General features: G+C 35.2%; 1 protein-coding gene across 2 annotated transcripts; it reads right to left on the bottom strand.

Annotated features, from left to right (window-relative positions):
* Positions 1–5,212: 5,212 nt before the first annotated feature.
* On the bottom strand, positions 5,213–7,952 carry LOC119081743 (kelch-like protein 10). Of its 2 annotated transcripts, XM_037190915.1 has the most exons (10): positions 7,692–7,952; positions 7,183–7,431; positions 6,859–7,126; positions 6,788–6,802; positions 6,680–6,730; positions 6,519–6,608; positions 6,183–6,368; positions 5,908–6,118; positions 5,502–5,847; positions 5,213–5,450 (listed from the first exon to the last, which is right to left on the bottom strand). In XM_037190915.1, the coding sequence occupies exons 1-10, from the start codon at positions 7,865–7,867 to the stop codon at positions 5,270–5,272; spliced, it is 1,773 nt and encodes a 590-aa protein (XP_037046810.1). In that variant the 5' UTR covers positions 7,868–7,952; the 3' UTR covers positions 5,213–5,269. The 2 variants fall into 2 exon arrangements, with proteins under 2 accessions (XP_037046810.1, XP_037046809.1); XM_037190914.1 differs by having other exon boundaries at positions 6,680–6,802.
* Positions 7,953–11,776: the final 3,824 nt, after the last annotated feature.

Here is an 11,776-nt window from a genome sequence, read left to right on the forward strand (position 1 = left end):
TCAATCACAGAGATTCTTTCGATTTTTCAACAAAAAAAAAACGCACGTGCTACACATAACAACACACAACAACACACAACCTAAACGTTTCCTTTCGATCAGCTCGCACATTGACGACATTGTAAAGCCTTTAACAACAACGAAAAAATGTGTGTCACATTCACATACATAAAACTTACTTTCGAATTGAACTTGTTCTGTTCACATGAAAATCCTTTTCGCTTTTTGGTACACCATATACCCATAAATAAAACGATTTCTGTCGTTGCATGCTGGATCGCCGGAGAGCAGAAAGAAAAGAACTTTTTAGGAGAAATGAAACGATCAAAAGCAATGATGTTTTTATGTTTCGTCTTTCGTGTAGTAGCTACGTGTTTGCATAGCACAATATTCGAGTATAAGAAGAATTTTCTATTACTGAAAAAGAAGCGAAATACATAAAACCGTATGTTTGGCGTCTACATAAAATGTGTAGAAGGCAGTAAAATTGGAAAAACAAATACTTTAAATATGGCATGCAAAAGGGAAGTTGGAGAGAAAATGTATATGTAAATACATTCTTTAAATTGAAAACACAAGCTTCGGAGATACATTTCGAAATGCTTTTTCCATATATTTGCAGAGTCGATATTTTGCACACATATATTGGGGAGAGCAACATAATTTTCATGCACCCAAATGAAGTTCACAGGACTAATGGTTTCGGAATTACGTTTGTGTTGCTATCAGGCTTTATGCTTTTGATTCCAATGAGAAAGCAAATATAAATTAAACGAGAGAGACATGAGCTTTGGAGCTCTGATATAGTAATTCATTCGAAATTTAATGCAAACGCTACGCTGATTTCTAAACTTTACAGTCTTTACTTCAAGAACGTATAGGTCAGTATCATATTGACACATAGTTTGACAAATGGCATGCCATCTGTTATCGACAACGCCGGCAAAAATAAGGAATTTACGTTGGCTTTAGTTTTCTTCTATAGTCAAACTTTAAGGTTTAATTTAGAGCCAGTGAAGGAAAAAATTTAATGTGAAACACTTGGGAGTAATTTAAAAAGAAGTAATAGATTTAATGATCATGAAAGCGATACTTTTGCTCATCGCTTCTAAAAGACTATATAGGTGGCCAATTCAGCCATTAATCTTATTTCGTACTGTGTGGATCTGGATTGAAATGTATTGGAAGTAATGGGGGTTTTTCTGCTAAATGAACACTTCGATGCAAATAAATATTTACTGACAACAAATGTTGATGAGGACACTTGGACGAGACCACACATTCCGAATGTACGTATACGACAAGTGACTGTGACCTATTTTGTGTAATTTGCTTTCTATAGAAACATACAGCCGATAGCACATATAGCAGTTCGTTATTTCGTACTGGTCTGGAAGATTATTTAAGTACTGCCATCGAACTTTATATCAGTGCCAATGAAGCAAATGATTTGAGTGTCGTAACGTGATTGTTTTAAATCGAATCGAATTTTTTCTGTGCTAACCAGACGACGAGGGTTTAAACTTTTTAGAACATGACATTGACACGGTCAGGTTTACTTCCTGACTGGCATAGATACATTTATCAAGCATATATATCAAGTCACACGATGTATGGGTAAAATATAGAGAGACGAGAAAAAAAACTGCAATCTTCTACATATCTACACCTATACGTAGCACTTTAAAAAATATGGAAAAAGTTTTGGTTCTACATTTTGTTAGAATCATGAATAAAGAATTGCGAAACAAAATATTGGAGCATAATTTTCACCAAACTTGGGTTGCACGAATTACCCGAATTTTTATTTTTGCTATACATACTGGAGGGTATATTAACCGAAGGACCTAACCTTTGCAATGCTCCACTTCATCCATACATTACCAGAACAGTATGTGTGTGCATCCCCCACACACACTGTCATTATTAAAATCGAAAAAGTTGCTGTTGGAATTCGGCCAAAAATGTGAAATCGCTTTCTGGGAAATTAGTTTGGTATAAAATACTCGTTGGAAAAAAGTTTGTTTTTCCCGAGGACTGGGGCAATTCAATTTAGCTTCATGAACAACTGAACTATATCTTACATGGAGTTGTGTAATAATTTTGATAAAAACTAAAATAACTTCCAGTCATTAAGGGTGTGGTCATAATAAAATTCGGGTGTGATTAACGCTGAAACTTTGCGGTAATAAAAACTTTTTGCTTACGATAAATTTGAGGATAATTAAATTGAAAGTGGAAAAAAAAATCATCATCTCGAGATCCAGTAAATGTTGAATGGATACGAATAAACGAAAGGGAATTTATTTACCGACGACTGGATACACAATTTCATATCAACCAAAAAATAGAATTAAGAAGAATGGTAGCTTAGGTTACGACCAATTACTCAACTTACGCCTAATTTATTCTCAGTACCAAGGCTCTTTCACCTCAGAAAAGTATAAATTTACCATCATTTCATTAAATTTGCTACAGCCTTCTTCTATATCAAATACAAACGAACTGAAAATCTTAATGTCGCTTTAAAACTCATTAAACCATATTTTTTGTACCGGTTGTTGTTGTTACGCTATTATTTTCATTCGAAGAAGATACTACCTCAACATCAGAGAACACTGAGCTGATGTTTTAATCCTCTGTTTTCCAACATTAAATTACCTCATTTAATTAGAAATTTCGTTGAGTCTGTCGCGTAATGAGATTAAAATTTTCCATACAAACAATAAAAGCATTTTGTAGGATTATAAGAGAGAGAGAGAGAGAGAGAGAGAGAGTGAACTAAAGACGAGTATATAATGGTTTTTTTGGGGAAAATATTTAGGGAACATATTCAATTTCTGTATTTACCTCGTAATTTGAAAGAATTAATGCCTGTATGAGTTTGTGAAACGAAATTTATGGAAAATCAGCGAACAATTTCGTGGTTGTGTGCATATTATAATTAAAGATAAGGGCGGTTGGTAGTGGGCGTATTCTGAGCAATAAAAGAGGCATTTTATTTTCAGTTGAGCTTTTAAGCACTTAATGTTTTAATGCTACGTAATTGGTAAATAATTATCCGAAATAATTAAAGGCTTTCCAGTTGAGCTGAAATGGTTATAATTATGCGGCCGAAAATGAATTGGTCGTTTTGACCGGCCGTATAGCAAAAACGTGATTAATTTTGAATACAATAATTTTATCCATTAAAACATAAATACAGCTGCACTCTGTCTATCCAATTGAACAAATAATTGAAATTTTATTTAACTACTGTAATAAATGGTGTCAGAAATACGCGTCGGTCATTTAACTGTATAATCTGGTGGGATACTATATCGGGCAAAATTTCTATAAGGTGACTTTTCTTTAGGTTGAGTGCCCACGTGTATGTCGGTCTATCATTTCACAATATACCAGTACAAACCAATACAAAACAATACTTAACCCGAGAGTAATAAAAAAGGATAGACGTAGCACAAAGTTACTTGACATCGTACAGAGAAACTAAGGGGACCTCGTAATGAAGGATTGGTAAGGATTTATAGGTGCTAGTATCAAGACTAGTAATTTTTATCGACGCAAAGCATTATTCTGACCAAATAATTGATCTACGATATGCCTCCGAAATGAACCCATTTTTATAGGTTAGTTTAAACTAAACTTCGAAATGTACAGCCACCTAGGGTGAGTCAATTTTGTATAGAAATTTGTTTTAAGCTTAAGTGCTCATCGTTATTTCGATTGATTTCTGATTCTGATCTAGAGTATACAACATCGTACATCAAGATTAAAATAACTTTTGAGCCTGCGTAAGAAAGTCGGCCATTTTGTTCTGGGCCGCCATTTTGAAATTTCTAAAATTCAGTCTCATTCAACGATTCAACCTCTAATTTTAATATTTTCGATGTTATGTTCTAGACTTTAGTTCAGAACAAATCTACATATTTTTGAGTCACATCGGAGAAGAAATTTTTGCTTAAAATAACGATCTACGTTGAAAAAAATAAAATAGCCGAGCCTAATTGGTGCCAAATAAAACATTTTTGATTTTGAAACGAATTTACCATTCACATGTTCTAAAACATTAAAGCTGACGCTTTATTTATCTCCTATTACTCGCAGCGAACCGAAAACCTTCAAAATGTACATTGTACATACACCCTTTGGCGACGTATTTGTACAATAGCAAAATGCTCGCATTGATTAATGGATAAAATTTATCAAAAACAAACACTGGAAATACGATTTTTTAGAATTAAATTTTCGTTTCAATGACATCAATTCATAATTCTATTATTCATTTATTGCTACGCCCGCATATGGTTTACCCCCCACTGTAATATGACCGTTTATCAATACCGGGCGAACTTATTATTGGTCGCCCATATTTGTATCATCCGAATTTCGTTCATCAATCAGTTGGAGAACATGAATTCGTTATTAGCGGAGATACATATAACCGTATCAAAATTAGTTGCTTCATTCTATGACAGACTTTATTTGTCCCGGACATCAATTGCACCAAATGCATCACATTGTTTATTTTACCAGATTATGTTTCATATATTTGACATTGTTTGGCATGATGAAGTGGGCTTTCGATTGGTAATTTGAATGCGTCGATTCAATTAAATCGAAAACTGAATAGTCAAAGCCTTTAATCATAGCAACGAAGTGGCATTTCATTTTGTGAAAGATATTAATTAATAGAACAAGGCCAAGATAATTACGTACACACAAAGTGATTAGACGAACCCTGTAATGCTGTCGATGAGTTTCATGATTTCAAAAACACAAGTCGTCTTGATATACACAATGTGAACTGAACACATTAGATGTTTCCTACGTGAAAGTAAATAAACCTTAGAACAACCGAACAATGGTGAATTATTCCGGTTTGAACGGTGATTGGTTTTCTATTCAAGTTCTAGTTCAACAATTTGAAGTGAGGAAGTGGTGGAAATGGCATGTTATACATTGTAATTAACGACCTCAAGAGGACTATCTACTTATAATTTAAATTACAACTTAAACTAAAAATAACATTTGCTGTCGACAACGACGACAGAAACAAGTCATGAGCTCTATGGTTAATGTACGCTTACACAGCGAAGTATAATGTTAAAATTTGTGAAGTAAAAGATTTGCTTTCAATCTCCACTTAAATAAAAGGAAGTAACAGATTCGATGAAATGCTCTGAGAGAAGGTAATAAAAAAGACGCTGAGGACGAATGCTACAAATTTGATTGAAAAATTTAATAACATCAGGAAAAATCATTGTCTTCATATTTCTGTTGTGCGACTTTCAACCGACTGCCGGAATTCAGTGATAATCATCCGTCGTCGCCTTTCTTCGATCAAATTTATTCGGTTTTTATAAATGAAATCACTTACGTTAGGCAATTCTTTGATCACGACTGCTTTCAATCCGGAAAGTGTCATTTTCAGTTCAGTGACCTGGTACCTGTAGTAAAGGTATGTAGAATTAAATCAACATGCCAATCACACAACCTACCACTGATTTTCTGCAACATCCAAACATTCACATTGAGGCAAGGTGTATAGACCGTTGTATCCACCGATAGCAAAAATCATATCATCGAGAACTTCGATTGCGAAATTGCTTCTCTGATGCGGCATATCAAGAATTCTCGTCCACGCATCATTCACTGGATCGTACCGCTCGCAACTACTTAGCCTTGTGTGTCCATCGAATCCACCAATGGCGTACACAAACCCGTTATACCCGATACATGCCGTACCAGACCGTCGAACCGACATGCTAGCTATGTTTGTCCATTTGCTAGTATTGGGATCGTACGTTTCTGCTGTTTGAAGGCAAAATTGACCAGTAAATCCACCTATTAAATAAAAACTAACCATTACGGTCTGTCTTTACCGCTAAAAGCCATTGCAGCTACCGATAATGTAAATCTTGTTGTTTACCACACATGCATGTGCGTCAGATCGTACGTAGTTCATGCTTTCAATTAAGGACCACTGATTAGTCGCCGGATCGTATCTTTCAACCGAACTCATTCGGATTTCTCCGTTGAAACCACCCATTGCATAAATGAGTCCATTAAGTTCGACGACAGACACGTAGCATCGTCTCGAATGCATAGGTGATATCTGTAAGGATTTTTTTTTCTCGTCAATTTCATAAATAAATGAAGCAATTCTTGCTCGAAGGTACCTCTTGCCAACTTCTGTTCAGAGTATCATACACGCGGCAGGTATTGAAATAGTTTTCGCCGTCGAAACCACCAATAATATATATTTTGTGGCCAACTGCGGCTGAACCATGATAGGCTAGAGGACCATCAGGATCATCATCTGGTGCAAAAACCCAACGATCAGCTCGACAATCGTATGACTGAATCTGTAAACGTCGTAAGAATGTTTTGCCACAAAGAAAATTTTGCGACGATAGGAAATCGATTTGCAACTACGAGGACAACTCGGAGTGTTGCCATATATTTTACCGAGCCAGTCAGTTCAAATAGTAGTTTAGATATTAAATTTGTCATACTTTCGATACAGGCTGAGACTGATGCCATCCACCAGTTACGAAAATTACGTCTTGTGGTATTCTTGGAATGGCAATAGATGGCGTGTGGATCTATCGAGAACAGACAGAAATTTCCTATTTTGGTTCAAGGCGAGCAAATAGCAAATCAACATTTTCTCAACCTCAATTTCCCTTTTGCCAATTTCGTCTAATTCATAGAGAAACGATAACGCCTTGATAATAATCGGTTTAGCCTCATCGTTGTTCTGAACGTATTCATGTTTCTTTACCTTGTCCATAAAGTACTGGAAATCGGTTTCCGTTTCACTAAAATAATTTGCATGAAAAGAAAATTCATTACCTCAGTCTGTAAAATACCTAATCGGACTGTTTGCAACAATAATGGCACATGTTGTTTTCGTTCTTCCGGGTCGTATTTAATCCATCGGACTGCGCATTCCCATGCAATGCATTCATCCTTAATATTCAGCAGATCATCTTGAAGTATTTCCTGTAAATCGCTTAACGAAATATCAACGATTTCGTCACTCTTTGTCGCAACTTCCTCGAAATTACGAAGAAGATAAAGTTTAGACTTTGGCAGGAGGTTGTCGACGAGATTCCTTGCACTGGAAATGTATCGAATAGACTACATTTGTCGATTAACTGAATGGGTATAACTCACGCAGCAAATCTCATGATGTTTACACAATTTTTAGGACTCAATATGCTTATCAAAAATTGAATACAATGGTCCAGCAAACTGTCGAGAGCAAAATAATCGGCCATTACGAGGATTTCATACACATTGTCCTCAGACAGATCACATTCTCTCAGATACGCATAATCAATGATTTTTGTCATGGCATAATATCTCACTCCTGTGATCCGGATGTTCGATCGTACACCATTGATTACCGAATTGAATGATGCTCTGCAGCAAAAGAAAATTTGTGAGCAGCCGACATAATAGATGTAAGGCGCTGAGTAGATTTTGAGGGAGAAAACAACGCGAACAAATACTGGGACATGTGCTATTTGATATTGGTGACCAATAGAAGGAAATAGTGCACTAATAGAAAAAGAGCTATTGCGTCAATAGACGCCTCTGAAAGTAGATGGAACAGAGTTTGTTCGCGTAGTTTCCTCATCGAAAGATTTATCACTTAATGTCACTTCGAAAAAAAAACGAACTTAAAGTAATCACTGCAGGCACATAATATTGGTCGATGGACACTCAGCACAACATCATTATCGAGTGTTATAGTTCCGTCGCACAGCATATTGTTCGTTCGCATCTCGTAAAGGTTTTGCATTGAATGCTTGCTCATACAAGATTCATTACTATGTCCTGAATTTAAGTCGTCCATAAGGAATTTTGACAAATTTTTTTAACTAAATTCAAATTAAGAAAAAAAAAAGTTTCAAAACTAATGTTGAAAGTTCAAGATAATGTCCCAAATATCACCTACTTAGATAATTCAAGTCAAAATCGAGCTTCTCTTGATTAAATTGAGCTTATTTCTCGACGTTAAACATTCGCGAGTAAAAATATTTTCTGAAAATTTCCAGGATATTTTTTTGATTAGTCTGTAAGAGTATCCCAATTGATTCAAGCAAACTTTCAATAATTTATTCGCTTTTGATATTCATTGCCCATTGTTTATCATTGCTCCACTCCACTGCCGTAACAAAATCTTTTCAGGAAACAGTGTAAAAGAATGAACGCAACGCACATCAACGCCCGATACTGTGTACCCAACGTAGAAAAAAGAATGGAATATCCGTTTTAGGTCTTTGAATATTCAATTAAAGTTAATTATTCAAACTGCTTAATTATTCGAGTTTAATCTATTTGGGCTCCTCAAATCCAGATTAAGAGAGAAAATCATTGAAAAAGGTCATGGAAAATGATAATGGGTTTCAGTGACATAAAACCTCCATTACGTCCTTTAAAATTCATGATTAAAAAAAGCTGTATCACAACTGTATTATCTCACTCATGGTTCCGTCCGAAATTTGATAAGCAAAGCTTTTTTATAGAAGCTTAAATGGCATGAAAAACCTTTCACCTCGACATTTTCGGTACCGAATTTTTTAACAGGCTTTCATAGGATTTCATTCTTTTCGATTATGTTTTTTTTTGTTCAAACTCTGATATCCGAACAGAGTAAATCGTTATCTGCGTATCTCTATACGTACGTACGTATGTTATGTTCAGTTGGAGTTCGCAAACTTTTGAATATTTTTTTTAAACAAAGATGTCGGATAATTTTGTACAATAACCATTAAGGTGACCATCATTTTATGCACCATCGTAACCTGAAGGATTTGATTCATCACGATTACAGTCATTGAATCTATTCCGATTCTCGTTTGAATATCGGCTGGCCCCGCCTCGTATTTATGAATAGTGAAGCGCATTTCATTCATCATGCTGTAAAAGATCTAATGGTCAGTATCAATCAGTCTTTCGAGAATTGGTACCCAAGCTTTCTTTGTTCTTAGAAATCAGCGACCCTGAGTCTATTACATCAGCAGTATAATAAGCCTTTTGATAGCTTATTGGTAATTTTTGTCGGTGTTGTCGGTAACATATGCCTAGTCATCTTCAATTTTAATGTAACAGTTGGCCACTTTAAAATAAATGAGGCATTTCGTTTCAACAGAAACACTCATACAAAAAACTACTCATACGGTTTTCAAGGGTTGTACCAAGTACCAAGCGTGTTCAAATAAGTATTTAACCTGTAGAAACGAGTGTAAGCATATTAGCAAGCAGATTTGTTTGTACAGGCTTTAACATTTCAAATGTCTCACTGTCATTTTTTTCAAAGAATGCCATTGTGAATTCGCAATGACACAATGAAATTCTCAGAAAAATTTGACAGTGAGACATTTGAAATGTCAAAGACTGTATAAGTGGATCAGCTGAAAAACAGCTGAAACCAAATGCGTCACTTATTTCAAAGTCGCCGCCTATAGTTATTTACGTATCGATTGAGTAGGCCGAAAGAGTTACGTATTAAGTTTTGTATGCTTGCTAAGAGGACCGAAAGTAAAGAAATGTCAATTTAAGGGGCGAAAGCGAACTCTTCCCCCCCGCGACTTGACAGCTTTACTTTCGGTCCTCTTAGCAAGCATACAAAGAGCATTTCCTTAAATTTCTTTTTTATGTTAGCTGGAATCACTGGAATGAGAGGTAAAAAATAAAACTTGTCTAAGTCTTCCTAACCGTTTTTAATAATTATATTGCAAGCCCGCACAGCAATTTTACATCCATGCTACATCTCCATAATAAAATCTTTTCAATACAGAGCATTCCCTAACTTTTTATAATTAAATTAAATTTTACTCGACAAACATAATAATAAAAACTCGTTCATTCCTCTAACTAGAGCAAAATTTTCTCTCTATCTCTGCATTTAAGCTCATTCATTATGCATAAAGTTGTTTACAAAATTTTAACTTTTTATGTAGACAAAAAAACAATCTTCTCGATATTATAATTTTTTCCCCGTCGTTTATGTGTTTGTTAGCAATGTATAACTCTTTAACCGTTTGCTTACATATGCGAAGTTTTCATTAAAAAACAACAGAAAATGCAAATTAGAATTCGGTTGGTAAAAAATGTATTTTGCTACGATTTTACATCAATGCAATGTAATCAATTAAGTGTTCTCAGAAATTGTTTACATTATCTCACTCTACTCAATGTACCACATTTAAACGTAGCCCATCCCATGCAAGATGTACATAACAAGGTGTACATTCAACACAGAAGAAGGAAAGGTTTTCTTTCTACAAATCAGGGACTATTTTTGTGAAAATACTCTGTCAAAAGCAAAATGTGGGAAAATGTTTTCTAGTCTACTGAAAAATGTTATGTACCAACAACGCACTTCAAGCAAAAGTGGTACTTTAAATAGGGTACTGACAGTGCTCCATGCAAAATTTTACACTGTAAAAAGAGTGGGGATAAAATTTCATACAAAATAGTACTCTATTTGGCAGGTGTCAATCGAAACACTTTTTCTTGAAGTGCGTTGGTATCAACTATATAAAGTGTATTAATTCTTTTTTTATACTTTGAATGTTCATAGAGGTCAGAGGTCTTTCGTCTATTTCTAGAAGGTCTGTTGAAAGTAAAAGAAAGCGAATTATCTTTCAAATCGATTCACTGACAGAAAATTAAACAGCGGACACAGGTAATGTGCGTCTCCAGGTAATATAATTTCGTTACATTATCTGTGACAGGTAATCTTTTGAAAATTATCTGTGACAGGAAATGTGAAACGTTATCTGTGACTGGTAATGTGCCAAATGAAATAAAAAAAATGTTGCACGCGCCGGGGTTCGATCCTTCGGATCACCAGCCTAGCGCGTTGTCACTGAGCCATTCAAAACACGATTTTGCATGGCTTATTGTCGTTATAAGCTGAAACATTACCTATGACAGCCAATGTAGATTACCTACCACAGATAATGCACTTTACCTGTGACAGATAACATTGGCCGGTCACATTGTCTGCCAAAGGAAATTTTTGACAAATTGCCTACTTACAGAACGTTTTGCGGCACGTTACCAATCACAGGTAATACATTTCTGTAATGTTATCTGAGGCAGATAACTTTTCCTAACATTACCATCAGTACGGTAATCTTATTGAAAATATTATCTGTCACAGGTAATGCGAAAAACTATTTTTTGTCAGTGTTGTCCATTGTCCAGGGTCGGAATGAAAAGTTCGTAATAAACAAGGCTGTGGATCAATCTTGAAATTAGATAAATAAGAAGCTAAAGATGATCATAGAATCTGCTACTTCTTTTGTTCAAAGTGTTGCCTAGTACCTGATACGGAATCGTTAATTTCGTTTGTTTGGCACTGTTTATTGTGGTTGATGCTGTGGATAACAGATAAATACATCATTTTCATAACCTTGTAAATGTCAGACACGATCCCAGCTGTCACATATGTCGAAAAATATGGAATGAATTCAACGAACGATTTTCATATGACCAGTAAATTGCAAGGTTCTGAAAGAACAGGTTGAGAAAACTCTGAGTTGATCACGAAGGCGGTGACACACAAATTGCGTCACCGGCTGCGAAGTTTATATGAAAAATACAACTTAACAAAAACAAAATTATGAATTTTCGAAAAAAATATTTTCTTTAAGTTGATTTCTCAAACTATATCTGTAGTGAGTGCGTTTATGAAATTTGGTATCAGCCGCCTCCATGGTTGTCTTAATCTGTTTTTCGAAACTTTGGTAAA

This window comes from Bradysia coprophila, unplaced genomic scaffold (assembly GCF_014529535.1).
Source record: "Bradysia coprophila strain Holo2 unplaced genomic scaffold, BU_Bcop_v1 contig_358, whole genome shotgun sequence".
NCBI lineage: Eukaryota > Metazoa > Arthropoda > Insecta > Diptera > Sciaridae > Bradysia > Bradysia coprophila.